Raw genomic sequence first — 17,959 nt, 5'->3', positions numbered from 1 at the left:
TACCTATACCTATAGGCTACCTACCCATATACCTATACCTACGCCCTTTATTGGTTCTCAAAGTGTGTGATTTTTGAGGGGCCCTAGCCACTCCTATACATAGGTTTAATGTTTGTCTTTAGTTCAATTGAAACTCAATGGTGTTTTGTAAACACCATTGACAATGAAGGGAAAATGTATGTCATAATGTGCCATTTATGTCATATTGTCTCTTTATTGTTAATGGTGTTTAATGTTTGTGTTGGCACCGTTTGTTTTACATCACCATTACATCACCTAATCAACATGAGTTAGACTTTAATATATTAGCGCCCCTCACACACAGGTGTGATTTTTATTTTAATACATAGGCTAGGCGTGCTTTATTCATATTTTATACATTGACTATTCAAAAATAGCAGATATACAAGCTCATGCCACTTTGTGCCGTGCTGCGAGCCAATTGTACATCTGCATGCTATTTTTGAACATTTTAGAAAAAGTGTTTGAAGAATTTCAAATCATAATTTTTTAATGCAAATATTCGCTTAATTCTGGTCGCTTTTCATATGGGCGGTCCACGGTCAAATGTAGTCCCTTGGCACAAAAAAGTCTTGAGTCTTGAGGGCTACTCAAGTTCAACTTACAGTAAGAGCTCAGGGGCCACTCAGCAAAATTCCAAGTCCAAGGTCCGCAAGCTAAAAATGTCAGTATTATTTTGAAACATTTAGAATTTGAATTTACTACACGACTAGTCTAAAAATGATGGAAACACACAGTAAAAAGCCACAAGGCCAAACCTCAGTGAACAAAAACATTGTGATTAATAATTAAGTTACAAAATCAGGCTTCATTCTCAAAATGTGAAGAGAACATAATGAACAGATTATCACAGACCTGTGAATAAATAAGTAAGTGGTTAATACTGACATCAGGCCATATCACTTTATCTTGCGGAACAAACAATACAATACCTACACAATCTTGTTCAAAACAATGAAAACAACTAATTATACTTTTATGAGTATGACCATGGCGGGCCGCAGATACATTAAGCATTAAACAGCAGTACATCACAGCCTGCTTGCCTGCTAGGATTCCACAAGCCTCATTGAGGAGTCCCTCTTTAATGATGAGCCCAGTGGTCCTCTGGTTTGTCCATAGGGGAGCAGTGACCACGCTGGCTTTGCTCTGGCTAGAGTACACTAATGAGCTTGATCATAATTTGAATGGCACCAAAAAAGCTACAACGATCTCTTGTCAGATTATAAGGATTTCAGTGGGGTTTTTTGTGTGGAGCTTACTTTGTTAAACCATGACAGACAGAGGGTATAACAATCACACCCGTGTGAAGTGAGGGGCACTCTTATCATCGTACATCATCATGAAGTAACATGTCGATTTTACTCAGACACATAATGACGTAAATTCTCCATTCATTGTCAATGGGAATTTAATGTTTGTGTAAGACGAAAATCTACACTAATAGCTGAATATAGGAGGGCCCCTCAAAAAAATAAAATAAAGTGCCATAAGCAGGCGCATGAAAGCCAGGGAGGAATTCATATTATTGGAAGGCATGGGGGAAGCGGAAAGCACGGAAATTAGATTCCCTAGTGTGTTTATCCCAGAGGCAGGGCGAAAAAAAATAAAGCTCAGCTGCTGTTATTGACCAGACTGATACAAACCGACATACCTCTGATAACTAACCACAATGATGACATTGATAAGGTCCAACATCCCTCTGATATGAACCTTAATAGAGCACCAAATCTATTCATGATGGTGTGGCCAGTGTCTACACTGCAGCTCTTTAGTTATTTAAAAACACGTTTAACGATGGACAGCCTGGTTCATCCGGTTATTGATTTGGTATGACTGGGGGAAAGGTTATGCATACTCAATCATGACGTGTTATGCCTTGTTACCATACAAAATGATCAACACATTTCAATATTGTATAGGCCATTTGATTTAGAACATACTTTGGTTTAGGGCAGACTCTTTAGTTTCCTTTTCCTATCTACATTAGATAAATGTCATTATTGAGTTCTATATAATAATACATTAGATTTATATAGCACTTTTCTTAACAGCGGTACAAACTGCGTCAAACGGCACAAAAGCAACACGGGGGACAGAAGATTCAAATGAAACTAATGAAACAACAGAAGGATCAGGGGAGAATATACATGTAAAAATAACTAAAATCAAGTAACTAGAATGGAAACAAGAATCCATGAATGTGTTCCGGACTTCCTATACAAGAAGGTTTTAAGAAGATTTAAATGTCACTAATGTAGGCTGTCTGATGTTAATAGTGTTCCACAGTCTGGGGTCTCTGGGCAAATGTCCCCCAGTCACAGTCTCAGCAGTGGTGGAAAGTAACGAAGAATATTTACTCAAGTAGTGTACTTAAGTACTTCTTTTTTTTTAAACTTTTCTGGAGGAGTACTTCCAATTTTCATTAATTTAACTTTGTCAACCCAGAGACGGGGGCCTAAAAATCAGGCAGGGTTTCTGCACTAGAGTCTATTAAAAAATACTTATTTTTCATAAAAGTGATTCATTCGTGACTTTCATCAGTAAAACAAAAGATGGTTTAGAAATGGAAATAAAACAATTGGAGAGGGTCAAATTAGAGACATCAATTAAAGTAAATGCTTGTGTCTTGTAAAGTAATACTATAAAATGTACAGTTGATTAACTGGGCACATTAACATATTTGGCTACACAAAGTTAATGTATTATTAATACGCTATGGTTGAAGGCAGGCTTAGTCCAAAGGTGCCAAGTAGATCATTATAGCAATGTTTTTCGCAAGACTTTGACAAATGACAATGCTTGCCTGGCAGAACACATCCATTTTCAAAAGATGTTTTTCATAGGGGTTGGAGAGAGCATGCTTGTGTGGTTGTTATATTTCAACATCTTTGCCAAAGACACAGGGCAAGGAATTAAAAGCCATCGTACATTTGAAACCTCTCTTCTTATCTCTCAGCTCATTGAACCATAATGTAACCGACGGTAGAGCAAATAACACAGTGCTTGTTTGTAGCCTACCATTCAGGTCGAAGTCGAACAACCTATCAACCATAGGCAACCGAAGAAGGATTTGAAGTACCTCTCTGGAAGAAAACGGAGCATCCTCAAACTGAACATCTTGCATTTGAATAATAATTTAACATGGAGCAAAAAATTCATTTATTTTATTTAACAATAATCTAAATGACAAAAGAGTGCAAGCAGCAGAAAATGTGTCAGTGAATGTCAATGTTGAGAATGTTAGTAGCTTACACACACAGCCAGAGCACTTGCTTTTAGCCGGATTTAACACTTCTCCGCGTTGACAGATGGCAGAAATTAAATATAGTGGATTTCATAATGGTAAAAAGCTGCGAAAAAGCTTCCCTTCCAAAGACAATCTACTTCACCATACCAATTATGATCACAGCTATACTATAGGGTCCTCTCTCATTTTGGCCTCCTTTCCCCATGTCATCCACATGACCATATCTAACTAGCGTACAAGATTCATTATATCCTATCTTTGGGACATGTTGTGCTGAGTGATTAGTCTATTAAATAAGGAATGGATGTCAAGCAACAATTGACATGCACAGTCAAGGAGATGTGAGCTTACATGATATAGATCATTTATCGAGACAGAGATCATGTACTTGTCTCCGTGATCCATGCAGTCCTGTTTCTCTGCCACTGGCCCAGCTCATTTTCCCTGACACCTCTGTGGTTCTGTTTCGTGGCCTGTGATTTCAACTGATTCAAGAGATTTCAACTGATTTAAGAGATTTCAACTGATTCAAGAGATTTCAACTGATTCTTCAACTGAAGCATCTGTAGTCAAGGAAAGTTGGAAGTGACTTGACTTAAACCCTTTTGCTCTTTGTAGAGCATAGGTAATTTATACATTTCTTCCAGCTGGTTCGATGTTGGCCGATCTTCTCTGCTTCCGTCCAAGATGTTCTAAGATGATGAAAGTTACATCATGAATAATTTAAATGTATTATGCTTATTGTGACTTTTCTAGCTTTGAATAAACACGTAAACATATCAGGCTTTAAATAACTCATGATAGAAATTCACTCTCGTTTTTCAACAACACACGCATTATCTGGTAATCCAACATGAAAAGGCAGGAGTCAAACATGGTTGTTTTCTGCTTTTGATTTGTGAGCCAGCCCTGTTTGTTTGCAGAAAGTGCACTAGGGCATCGGGTGACACACTGACACGCATGACAAACAAAGCTTGTCACATCATAGAAACAAAGGAACAGAACATGCATGGTAACCATGAATACTTGATTCTGTAAGCAGCCTTTCTTTCCTCATTTCAGTCATGGCTGCAATGTAGCAGCGTACTGTGTTAAAGAAATAGAAAGCTGCAAAATCAAATTTGTATCCGATGACTTTTGTCTCTGCTATAGTTTTCTATGGACACAAAGGTCTTGCGTTTTCTTTCCTTCTGGTGGTGAACGTTTAAGATAAAGAAAAGAGCTGTGAGGTGTCCCTTGTTCATTCAACACCTAATGTTGTTTGATGCCTACCTGTCAGACAGCTCTAATGGGTTTTCACAATAGACAAATGGCTCATTCATCTTCTTTTGTCCAGGATTAAGTCATCTGTCATTGTCATTCGGCAGATGTATCTCTTTTTCATGGGTTGGATTGTGGAACTAAAAAACCTGCTATTCCTCTGTTGGCTAAGGCTAAGCGACTGACAGACTTATACGACAATTTTCTAATGGGAAAAACTGAAAAATGTAGAGAATGTTAATTGAGAATGAGTCAAACAGCTGCTGACAGGGAAGAAAATAATGTCCCAAAGGGAGTCTGTGAATTGGCCTGTCATTGTTGTCATGATGGTAGGTCGGTGTGTGGGTGAGTTGGGTGGACATTCAAATGGCAGATAAGTAAATAAATCATAGTTACACTAATGGCATCCCCACGCACAGCTGCCCTAGATCATTTATATATAATTTGTGAATTTGTGAATCAATTTATGTAATTGAGAGAAACCAGAGGAAGACATTCTGGTCAGGGAATCATCATCATCTGTTTTTACGTCCAGAGACACTTGTCCAGGACAGGCTTCAGACGCACCTCCTGCCGGACACTTGGCTCAGATCTGAACCCATTTGATTTGGCGTTAGGAGCCCGTTGCGACCGCATGCCCTGGCTGATGTTGACTCCAGGCAAGGGGCACGATTCACTAATCTGTTGGGTGTAATACACAATTCACAATTTAGGCATTAAGCAGATGCTCTTAATCCAGAGCGATTTGCAGTAAGGCAAGGAAAACACAAGGTAATACATCAAATGGAGAGGATCATAGGTAAACCACAAAGAACCTATCATCAGTCTATACAATATACATTTTGTTTTTTATATGGACTTCATCGCATCATAGTTTATGGGACTGAGTGACAATATGGCATTTGTGTGCCTGTAATTGGCTTCCTTATGTCCACTCCCTAGCGATGGGAAATGATTTCTCTCCGTGGGAATGACAGTTACGCGAATCGATTGACACATAATTACAGATATGCACTGCAGCCGAGTGCATCTGTGATCCTACACGTGATGAAAATCATCAATACAAATCGTTATAAAAAGGTATATCTTCTTTAGGATTACATTTGCTTTTGATCACACAACATTGGAAATACCCAGTCTAAGGGCATGTTGACTGCTGAGTTATACTAATTAGTGGACGAAATGCATCCGTTTTTATGTTGTTGTTTTTTTTTGTCAAATCTTTGCTTCTGGGGGTCCCTGGAACAACATATTTTTATTTTTTAGATGGGTGTCCGAGACCAAATAAATATAATTTTGGCTGGTCCTTGACATGAAATGTTTTGAGCACCACTGCAACATAGGTTTATCAGAAAACAGATATTTTTATAATCTGCCTCAGATTCTGCCGATTCACTAAGCTGTTTACACCCATATTTTGGGTGTATTCATTATTATGCAGCAGTTATTAAGTTATCCTTTTGCTATTGGTCCTAAATGGATTGATGACGGAACCTGCAGTTATAGTCACTGAGCCAGAGGCAAGCTGTAAGAGAATGGGCATCCTGTTTGAAAGCAGAAAGCACAAAGCTCTTCCTCTGCCTAGACTCAATCAAACTTTCATCCTCCTTATATTTGCAATTATTGGGCATCCCCCCCCCCCCTCTCTCTCTCGCTCTCTCATAATTGGCTCCCCAAGCCCCAGCAGTAGTTGTGAAATGCCATATCTGATGCTTTGCTGTGAAATCATGCATTCGTTTGGTTATAATTCTAGAATAGCTCACACAAGCTTGAGTGTGCTGCCTGGACACTTGCCATGCGATTTACCATAGGAGGTGATATATCTGCTTCTCTTTTATTAACTGATGAGTAGACATTTATAGATCATTTGTGTGAGTGCGTCACTTGAGCTCAAAAAGGTCAATACATTTTTTTACATATTATTGCTTATAGCTACTTCAAGCTGTGTACGTGTTCAACGACACAATGTGCTTGGCATCCCTAGCAACGGTTGCTGAACTATTTACAATTTACAATTTAGGCATTTAGCAGACGCTCTTAATCCAGAGCGACTTACATTAGGCAAGAACAAAAGTATGGGAATACATCACATATATAAAATGCATTTATCAAGAAACATGCGTAAGCTAAGAACGTAACTAGAACATATCTATATAATGACACTATACATATTAAATATACATATATACTATACTATGCTATACATATGTACTATGATGTGCTATGACTACATACAATGCAATTATTGTGCTGTCTACATGACATGCTATAAGTCTGTTTCAAATGCTATCTAAGTCTAAAAAGTGCTATCTAAGGGGGTAGGATAAGTGCTATGGGCCATGATGGAGTCTGAAAAGGTGGGTCTTCAGACTACGGCGGAAGATTGGGAGTGATGCTGCAGTTCTGATTGCAACGGGGAGTGCATTCCACAGTTTTGGGGCCAGAAGGGAGAAGAGTTTGGGACGTGTGGAGCGTTGTCAACTATTTGATTGGCATTGGACAATCGCTTTTGGGGTGGGGTTTAGCAAAGGGCTAATTATATTATATGAAGATACAACTAAAAACCTTGTCAAAAAGAAACTTTAATCAAATCAAGTTTGATGAAATCAAGTTTTGCGAATTAATCTCAGGTTTTTGCAATTCTTTAAATGTTTTTTCCTTGCGAAACCGTTTCGTATTTCATATAAAACTTTATCTACGAAAATTGTCTGACATAGAATCTGACATAAAGGGCATAAAAGGGACACAGACATAATATCTGGGTGGGGCATGCATTTCCAACTTGCATCGTTCCAAGCGGCAGTGCCCAACGGGCACCACCGTAGAGGCCCCACAGGCACCTCTATAGTAATAATCAAATTCTACAAAAAGTAAAGTTGATTATGATTGATGATTCTACAGTGGAGTAAAACAACATTATTTGCCTCTGAGATGTAGTGGAGTGGAAGTAGAAGTATATAAATTGGAAATACTCCAGTAACTTCCAAATTTTACTTAAGTACAGTACTTGACTATGTATAGCTACTTATTTACTTTCCACCACTGGTTGTTAGCTGACATCTTGAGCTGAGAGCCCCCCAGGGCTGACAGTAAGCTGTGTTCTCTGTGGCTGCACTTCACAGGTGGATTAGGAGAGCCTTCTTTTCCGTCACAATCGTCTGATAATAGGTCGGATGACGAGTCCCCTTTAGGGAATGGACCAGGGTACTTATAATGACTCCTTTTGAGCACACTGTTTTTGTTTTGTCACATTAACCCATTAAGACCTGAGGCCGATTCTAAACATGTCTTCTAAATCCTAACATCTTATTAACACAAAGCATGCGGGAAACGGTTTTCTATGTGGTTCGAATCCCAACGGTGCGGTGCGGGACACGTAGATGTCCGTTTAGCGCATGTTTTTATTGATTACTTTCAATCGCCTTTGTACACACCCGGACAATAGCTCAAGCAGTCCTGATTAATCCCACAACCCTCCGGTCACGTGATAAAAAAATAAAAAAAAGCCTCTCCCCCTCCCTTCCTGAAAACAGGACGGGAGGGGCGGCGCAATGGCGCATTGTGTAGACTAGTCTCTATCACACAAATGGCTGCCCACATGCAAGCGTACTCCAGTCAACAGAATCACATTGCATAACATACGATCGGCTCATATCCACCTCTGCCAATCTGCTCCTGTTTCTCCCTCCCCCTCCCTCCCTCCTGCTTGTTTCAGGGGAGGGCTCCTGTTTGTTTCAGGGGAGGGGAGGCGTCTTGTGTCTCGTGTAGTGTCTGTCGGAACATGTCGCTACATGTTCCGTTCCGGCTCCATGATGGACACGGATCTAAAGTCGGGTCTCCTTTCCTTCTCCATACTCGAACAAAAAAGAAAACTATCACGGATTGTATCGCCGAGTTCGCCGAGGGACGGTTACTTTTTTATGATGATGATCATAAATGTCAGATGGAACAATGCAAATATACCCGCTGTTGTGTTACTGGAGGGGCACAGCAAGTCAGCAACACCACCGTCCCTTGGCGCGCCGAGTTGGAACGATACACAGTGACAGACACGTACATAGATGGATAATGACAACACGTCTTTGCATCGTTCCATCTGACCTGATCCGTCTTCTTCATAAAAAATAAACAAAACAGTAGTAACGTAGCCCTGTTATGTTCCCTCAGTCCCTATGCTCATACAAAAGCCAATTACAAGACGCTGCAGCGCACCGCCTCTCATAACTTTAACATTGTTTTTATTCCCTTATGGACCATCTGACACAGTAATAATATCTACGGTAGTTTCCCTCAAGTGGTGTAACCTTGTATCAGAGTGTGTGATTAAGCTATGGCCATGTGGCATGAGACAAGTCCAAGGGTGCCTTGGGATATTTTGCGACAACCATATACTTAAAAAGAGTAAATGGCACAAACTGTATCAAGCAACAACAACGTATAGGTTAAGCGGTCAAGAGCGAAAACAGGGGCCTGTTCCACGAAACTTGGATTAACTAATCCAGGATTTAGGCCAAAACCAGGCTTTTTAAATCCTGGTCTTTACAGCCTGGTTTATTCTGTTCCACTAAAGCCAAGCGAGGCTTAGAATGGGCGGATTTATCGAGCCAGGATCATAAAGCCTGGCTGAATGCAGAGCCTGGCTTTTTGTTTCTAGACCCATTCGGTGGAACACAGATTTACTGATCCTTCTTCTTCATGGGGTATTATGGCAGTTTGCATCATTAATAGTTGCATTACTGCCCCCTTCTGTATATCTCAGTATCATTACTAATCTATTCAAGACTTACTGATACAAGGACTTAAGCTTCTAAAATAAATACTGCTGCTGTAATTAAAGAGAGAACATACTCTCAACAGTGGATAGACTGAATGATTAACTACCCCAAAAATATAGTTTACATTTTACCACTACTATTAACTTAAAACAGAATTCTTAATATTGTAAGCATAATGATATTGTCGCATTGTGATATTTGGCCATAACTCCCTCCTCTGAGGGAGCTACCTTCGGGGAAGGGGGTTGTTGTCCAGACAGGGGCCAGACTGGTGAACTGTGGGTCATGGGTTCAATAGTGGGTGAAATGTTACAATGGTAATATGTTATAAAACAATGAGTAATGGTAATATTTAGTGGTTTTCACTTTTACAAAAAAATAAATAATAATATAATATAATATAATATAATATAATATAATATAATATAATATAATATAATATAATATAATATAATATAATATAATATAATATAATATAATATAATATAATATAATATAATATAATATAATATAATATAATAATTCTTCTTAACCGTGCACTTGCACGACAGCAAACCTATTCTGGGGAACATTCACCAACAGCAGCTGATCTACAAGCTCACAAGCTGTCATGATGTTGTGCAGCCTATATATTTTGATTTTTTGATGTTATATAGTGCTTAAATTAGTCCTTTAATGTAGACCGATAAAAATAAGGCAACATAAACCTATAATAATTGAATAAGTGTGGAAAACATAATTGGTTTGTGATCAGTTTGACTGCTTAATGAACAGTAAAGACATCAGGATTAGGTTAAACCTGGCTGTTAGCCTGGTCCGGAGCAGGCTAAGTCCAAAGCATTAGTTTCCATGGTAACTAATGTAGCATCACTTTCATGAAACCGAATCAAGCCTCAACATATCCAGGTTAACTGGTTAAATTCATCTGGCAAGATTAACCAGTTTTCATGAAACCGGTTAATCGCTGATCCAGGATATATTAAACCAGGATATCTGTTAAATCCCGGCTTATTCTCTAATCCAAGTTTCGTGGAACGGGCCCCAGGTGAATAAAGCCAGACATCATATCCAGTTGTCTATGAGCTCGAACAAACTTTGCATCTGTGGACGATTTTATTTGATTTATTTTGAAATTTCACTAGGGGATAAGTCCCTTGAGTTACAACAACTCATTTTCAAGGGGGTCCCCAACATGGCATACCGCTACAAATGTACTTACAAATGTATAGATTTAATTTGGAAATGTAACCACGTTCCATTCCACCTGTGGAGAGAAAACAAAGTTGTTCTATAACTTTGTATACGATGACTTCAGTCAACATTAGTCTGGTTTTGGCGGCTCAATAACCAATATTAACACTGTGACTGGTGCAAACAGTAGTGAAACCACGTTGTAAATCTGACCTGGCATAGAGGTCTCTAATAGTGCTATTACTGTCCCATTTCTGAAACTACAGCTTGTAATGGTCAAGTAGAACAGGAATGATTTATGCTCTCTACAGGCTTGTATACACCCTGCATCTCAGTCTATTGCAGCATGTCCTCATACTAGCCATACTGTAATTGCGTGACAGATGAGTGAGCACAAAATAGTTCATTCTCACTTACAGAATATAATGGTAACTAACTGCTGCACTGCAATAAAAAAAAAATTCATTTTGTCTCTTTCCTTCTATGTTTCTCTCTCTGTCCATTTACCCAAGATAAATATTGGGGGGAAACTAGCCAAAACAACATCCATCTGTGTGGCACATTGTTGGAACAGCAAAATGATGGCCAACACAGCTCTGTGCCTTTACCGGTGGAGATTAAATTGCTGTTCGGTTGCAGAGAATAATGTGATGTTGAGAAAGTTCACATGCATGCATGTATCAGCAGTGCGTGTGCACACATTTTTTTACCCACCCTGAAAAATAAATCTTCACACCAATTTCAAATAGACGAGTCCGCTCCGGTGCGCCATTTCCGAACGCGCCTATTCATTTTGGGGTTCCTTGACACAAAAACGTTTGAGAACTACTGATTTAGAAGGCATTTAGAATCGGCCTCAGGTCTTAATGGGTTTAAAACCTTAAGCTTAGACTCATCAGTTATACCGCAATGTACCGTAGCTGCAATTGATCAACGGGAGAGTCAGTCAGACTGAGCTGCACCAGAAATGAGTACACTGAGGTGAACAGCGTCACAAATCAATCTCAGCCAACGGAAAATGTCAATCTGAGTGGCTCAAAGCGTTCTCCCCTAGCTTTTGTGGAGTTATCGCCATGTGACAATACAAACTGTCTAGGCATCGAATAATATTCATCATTTCTAAAGCCCAGACACAATCAAATTCACTCCTCTGACAGAGGAGTCAGACCCAGAGCCCGATGGCCCTCCATCCCCGACCAGGCGATCCCTTCCCTTCACAGCAGACAGCACTGTGATTACAGTATACAATCAAACGAGGGCCCTGTTATAGAGCCATGGAGCCATGATTTGATAGAGAGAATATCATCATTATCTACATAGTGTAGGAGCGGTGTGCCGTCCAATTCCGAACATCTAGCGGTGTCATTTTAGAAAGGTCATGGTGATTTATTAGATGAAGATAATGGATTCCACTGAATGGCGAGGCCTTATGTCAAGCACAGGCCTAAATCAAAGCCCTGCAACGTACGCTTCATAATCACATTGCATTGGCTGATGTTAAGCCTGATTTATTCTTTATAAACATCCGTGTCTCGTGTCACAAAATGGCAGAACTACAAGCTCACAATATATCACAGTTGAGAGCTTGTAGATCGGCTATTTTCAGTGCAAGACCCCAGGTGAGCAACTAAGCATGAATCCAGTTGTGGAAAAAAGTACTATTATTTTTTCATGTAAAAAGTATCAATACTGCAATGAAGAAATGCCGTGTTAATAATCAAAACTTACTTAAGAGTAAGAGTACAAAAGTATTGGCATCAAAGTACCAAAATAAGTAAAATATAGAAAATTGGAAATAGTCCAGTAAAGTAAAAGCACATCAACATTTTAATTATGTACATTACATTACAGTGCATGCATGTATAGTTACTTTCCACCACTGCATAAATCAGCCTCAGGCATACTGCTCCACAGGATAAGAATTCAGTATGCTGATGTTGGCATATTTAGACTATCATCACGCTGTTTTCACGGTTTGAGTGAATAATACCAAGGCCAATTTTTGCCTATCAAGCCATACTTCTGCTATGGTATATAGTGAAAACGGGTGACTCTAGCAATTGTGCAGTTTCTTGATTCATTCAGGCATGGCCAGCTGCTTTAGTCAGAACAAATCAATTCCACCCCCTCTCTGGCCTACACCACTGCCATTGGGAGAGGTATTACTGTAATACTGTATGCCCCCTGGCGGAGATTTGCTCTCTACTGAGCACACCTTTCCAGTTGAAAAAGAAGAAGATGCACATCAACCAAAGTCCAAACCCCACAATTGGGCAAAGTGCTGAGCGAAGAACAATACTAAAGAAAACAAAATAGCGTTTGCACACTGTCGGGCAAAACAATCCTTTATTGCACTGCACTGCACTGCACAAGGGAGCTTGCACTCTTCCTCAGACTGATAAAGAACCTTTCCAGTGGCTATGTGTCCCAGAAGGCTTTCATGTTTTTGTTTTTAATTCAATGAGATTGCCTGAATTTGTCATTATGCCTTTAGAGAGGTCTGCTGCACTCTGTGAAACAGAAAATGCCATTTTCTCCCAGTGAATTAGATCATAGTAGTCATCTGTTTTTGTCTAAGACTCACTGTCTGACTCACTGTCACCAGAGATTTCAGGAAATTGACTTGAAGCGTCCACAGTATTTATCTCTGTAAACACACAAAGGCCAGCTAGGCTATGAAACAAGCTGCCCTGCTAATTATGAGCATGCCATTAAAAAGGTGAACAAACGATCGAGGTGAAACAAGACAGATAAAAGGGACAAGTTAGACATTTCAATGAGACCGAATCTCCCTTTAACTGGAGACAAAACTGTAATGCTTCTTTTGTAATGCTTTTGCTAACATACTATCAGTTATCTCCTTAACTATTAACCCTAACCCTCAATAATTCTGACTCAAAGTCACTATAAGACTTGAATCCACGTAAAACATTGTTATTACTGCTCAAAGGAGTCAAAGCATAAGAACATTGTGGTGCCAGGGAGGAAGACATTACAGCATGACACGTTATGTAAATCTCAACAGAGATCAGCTACAGTAGGATGCTAACACTGTAACACATTCTAATTGTCCTAAAAATAGGGACATTTTGGAGTCTATGCCTACTGATATTATTCAGTCAAGGTTGTCTTTTATCCCATAAAACGAGGAAAGCATCTGTCATTTTAGATTTCTTTGGCTATTCAAATAGCATATAGGCCTATATATTATAGGGTCTGGAGCTAAATACATATCATTTTCTTTTCCTTCAGTTTCTTCAAACTGATTTAGAACACATAAGCGGTTAAATGACAAGTTGCAGCTTCAAAAGAAGAATGAGGCAAAATAGAAGCAATTTTCAGCAGCACTCGCCCACGTTGAGTGTGAATAAATGGTCGTGTGGAGAAAAGTTTGTGAAAACGCTTGAGGTGTGATATTTATATGTGGCGTAAGCCCAAAGTAATGGTCACCTACAGTGCAGTACACAGTACAGGTACTGTGCAGTACACAGTACAGGTACTGTGCAGTACACAGTAAAGGTTTTTTTTATATATTTTTTACTTTCTTCAGTATTTATCATTTTCAATACCTTTACTTCTACTCCACTACATCTCAGAGGACAATATTGTACTCCAATTATATAAAAACTAGTTACTATAGTTACTTTGTAGATTTTGATTATTATTACAAGACACACTAATAACCACTATTTTCAAAAGATTTGCATACATTTTGATCACTTTTGAAATAGGACATTCTGCATAATGAGACATTTTGGTGCCAATCCTTACCTGGCTGTACCTTACTTGTAAAGAGTATTTCTACATTGCAGTATTGATACTTTTAGTAAAAGATTTTAATAACTTTTCCACTACTGCAAAAGTCCTACCGAAATTGAAGGAATAGTTTTAAACACAAGAGAGAAACCATCATGATACCACTGAGATGAGTTTTTTTAGTTTCTAGATTGGGTGATTTCATGAACCACAACCTTGTCTAGTCTACAATTCCGTATCAGCCAATGGCTGATGACTACAGAGCCACTCCCTAGCCAATTAGTGTCCAATAAAAAGAGGACCATGAGTTACAACTCAAGGAGTGTCTGTCTGTGGGAAGGAAGACATAACATCTCAAGTGAGAAACCATTAACAGCTGTGGTTTTAAGTTCTACTCAAAGGGCAAAATGGTGAGTAAGTCACTGCTGACTGACTTTGATGTCAAACTAATGATGATGATGAACTAATCTATATAGAGGCCATGAATCTAAATTGAACACAACCTTAAATTGTAGCATTGGCAACATCTGTGAAGGTGTTGCCAATAGTTTGCAAGTACATTTACTCAAGTACTATACTTTACTTTCCAATTTTCAATCTGAGGCAAGGCAGTTATTGTAATTTTACTACAATATCTGAAAACTTTAGTTGCTAGTTAACTTTGTAGGTTTTGATTATTACAAAACATGCATTAATCACTTCCTATTTTGAATACAAACTCAACAAAGCAACCTGTTGGGAGCTTAATTTGTAGATCAATAAATATGGCAGTGTATTTCTATGCTGCAGTGTTGATGCTTGAGTAAAAGAATGTGTACTTTTTCACCACTGCCAATATAGCTGGGTCAAAAAGCACACTGGGCCTCATTCAGCAATGTTCTCTTAAATTTCCCTTGCACCTGCAGGATTCAGCATTCTTACCCAGGTGTGATGAATCCCACTTTATCTTAAATTAGGCAACGCCCATAGTTGACGCCCCTGAACACCATATTGGTGAAATTTAAGATCTGTCAGTCCAGGTCTTCTTATCACTTCAAATAAACATGAAGTTGTCATTTAAGGAAATCTTGTTTTTTTTTTTATGAAAGCCATTTCACCATGCAATATACTCCAATAGTCCATTTTTAGATTATCTGTTCCTGATCCATGTGTAAGAACTATTGAAGAAATCTTAACGAAATGTGGATAATTTCACCCATTGTACCCTGTTGTATGTGAAGTTGGAATTTTAAATGTTTTTTCATGGTCTTGACACTAGGGATACGAAAAACCCAGTAATGCATTAACATTTGTGCTGCTGGCTGGCTTCCCACAACTAATGTCTTCCCCAGTCATGTACAGTAGCCTGCCCTGGCCCCTCTATTTTGAGGAATTTGCTTGCAGTGCAATAACATTACCCCCCCCCCCCCCCCCCTCTTCCTATGCAGCGTGAGTGCCTTTCTATCCATGTTGGACAAGCCGGAGTCCAGATCGGCAACTCTTGCTGGGAGCTGTACTGCCTGGAGCATGGCATACAGCCTGATGGACAGGCCATTGATAGGCCCGGTGGAGCGGCCAATGACTCCTTCAGCACCTTCTTCAGTGAGACTGGGGCAGGAAAACATGTCCCCAGAGCCGTCTTTGTTGACCTGGAACCCACGGTCATTGGTACAGTTGAACAAATCCCTTGCTACTTTAATTTAAAACTTTGAAGAGAAGAAGAAATCAAAGTGCTAATTGTGAACCGTTTCCTGTAAACCTATTCACAGGTGAGGTGCGTACAGGAATATACCGCCAGCTGTTCCACCCTGAACAGTTGATCACAGGAAAGGAGGATGCAGCCAACAACTATGCCCGCGGACACTACACCATCGGCAAGGAGGTCATCGACCTGGTCATGGAGAGAATTCGCAAGCTGGTGAGGGCCTTTGATTTTCTTGGCAAACTAATTGTATTTGTGAAAATTGTATTTTTGTAGATCTATGTATCTGTTTTGTTTTTCTATTGTGAATATGTAGCCCACCACACACACACACACACACACACACACACACACACTTTGAATGGCATGCATTCACTCAGAGACTTGCTCATGGAACTATGTGATTCATGCACCACACTACATGTCGTCATATACTATACACACCTCATACTAAAGGACCGCAATGGAAACTAGCTGTAAGCTTTTTAGCGTTATCCAATCTAATATCTCTTGTGGATTAGATCTTTGTTACAGATGATTGTATGTGACATGTGATTTTTATTTCATGATCAATAAGGACATCAATCAATCAAAATTCAGCTTTAACTGATTAGGCAACATTGTTTGTCTTTTTTTTCCTTTTTTCAGTCTGACCAGTGCACTGGCCTCCAAGGGTTTCTCATCTTCCATAGCTTTGGTGGTGGAACCGGCTCTGGTTTTGCTTCCCTGCTGATGGAGAGGCTCTCTGTTGATTATGGAAAGAAGTCCAAACTTGAGTTTGCCGTCTACCCGGCTCCCCAGGTGTCCACAGCTGTGGTGGAGCCCTACAACTCCATCCTAACCACCCACACCACCCTGGAACACTCAGACTGTGCCTTCATGGTGGACAATGAGGCCATCTTTGACATCTGCCAAAGGAACCTGGACGTTGAGAGGCCGTCGTACACCAACCTCAACAGGCTCATCAGTCAAGTTGTGTCTTCGATCACCGCCTCTCTTCGCTTTGATGGTGCCCTGAATGTTGACCTGACGGAGTTCCAGACCAACTTGGTGCCTTACCCTCGCATCCACTTCCCACTAACCACCTATGCCCCAGTCATCTCCGCAGAGAAGGCGTATCATGAGCAGCTGTCGGTCGCCCAGATCACCAACTCCTGCTTTGAGACGGCCAATCAGATGGTGAAGTGTGATCCCCGGCGCGGTAAATACATGGCCTGCTGTCTGCTGTACCGTGGAGACGTGGTGCCCAAGGATGTCAACTCTGCCATTGCTGCAATCAAGACCAAACGCAGCATCCAGTTTGTGGACTGGTGCCCCACAGGCTTCAAGGTGGGCATCAACTACCAGGCTCCCACGGTGGTTCCTGGAGGAGACCTAGCCAAGGTCCAGAGGGCTGTATGCATGCTCAGCAACACCACGGCCATTGCTGAGGCCTGGGCACGCCTTAACCACAAGTTTGACCTGATGTATGCCAAAAGGGCCTTCGTCCACTGGTATGTCGGCGAGGGGATGGAGGAGGGGGAGTTCTCTGAGGCTAGAGAGGACATGGCTGCCCTAGAGAAGGATTACGAAGAGGTGGGTGCTGACAGTGCTGGGGTGGATGACGAGGAGGAGGAAGAATTCTAGGCCACTTTTGTCTTCTGGTTTGCCGTTGGCCGGAAGTAATGGGATGGGGGGGGGGGGGGGGGGGGGGGTCGGGTCGTATGAGATCCGCTCCTGTTTATCTGTCATTCCTGTGATTGTGTTCTCACTTGAAAATATTAAATGCACCCAATGGGTATGAGCAGTTTGTCTGGTTTATCCTTCATTTGGCTTAAGGTTTTTTCCCTTGAATGAAAGACGCTGCACCGCACCGCCTCTCATAACTTTAACATTGTTTACATTCCCTTATGGACCAGCTGACACAGTAATAATATCTACGGTAGTTTCCCTCAAGTGGTGTAACCTTGTATCAGAGTGTGTGATTAAGCTATGGCCATGTGGCATATATCGAGACAATATTTTGCGACAACCATATACTTAAAA

At 40.3% G+C, this 17,959-nt stretch overlaps 1 protein-coding gene across 2 annotated transcripts; it reads left to right on the top strand.

The window, feature by feature from the left end:
• Positions 1 to 14,550: 14,550 nt before the first annotated feature.
• Positions 14,551 to 17,720, top strand: LOC306912936 (tubulin alpha chain-like; the record flags this gene model as incomplete). Of its 2 annotated transcripts, XM_079489401.1 has the most annotated exons (4): positions 14,551 to 14,663; positions 15,681 to 15,900; positions 16,002 to 16,150; positions 16,583 to 17,720. In XM_079489401.1, the coding sequence occupies 4 exons, from the start codon at positions 14,661 to 14,663 to the stop codon at positions 17,558 to 17,560; spliced, it is 1,350 nt and encodes a 449-aa protein (XP_079345527.1). In that variant the 3' UTR covers positions 17,561 to 17,720. The 2 variants fall into 2 exon arrangements, with proteins under 2 accessions (XP_079345527.1, XP_079345526.1); XM_079489400.1 differs by lacking the exon at positions 14,551 to 14,663 and having other exon boundaries at positions 15,675 to 15,900.
• Between the last annotated feature and the right edge of the window lie 239 nt (positions 17,721 to 17,959).

Source organism: Electrona antarctica, assembly GCF_951216825.1.
Source record: "Electrona antarctica genome assembly, chromosome: 20".
NCBI classification, from domain to species: domain Eukaryota; kingdom Metazoa; phylum Chordata; class Actinopteri; order Myctophiformes; family Myctophidae; genus Electrona; species Electrona antarctica.
The sequence above is the reverse complement of the archived record's forward strand: the minus strand, read 5'-3'. Positions and strand labels throughout refer to the sequence as shown.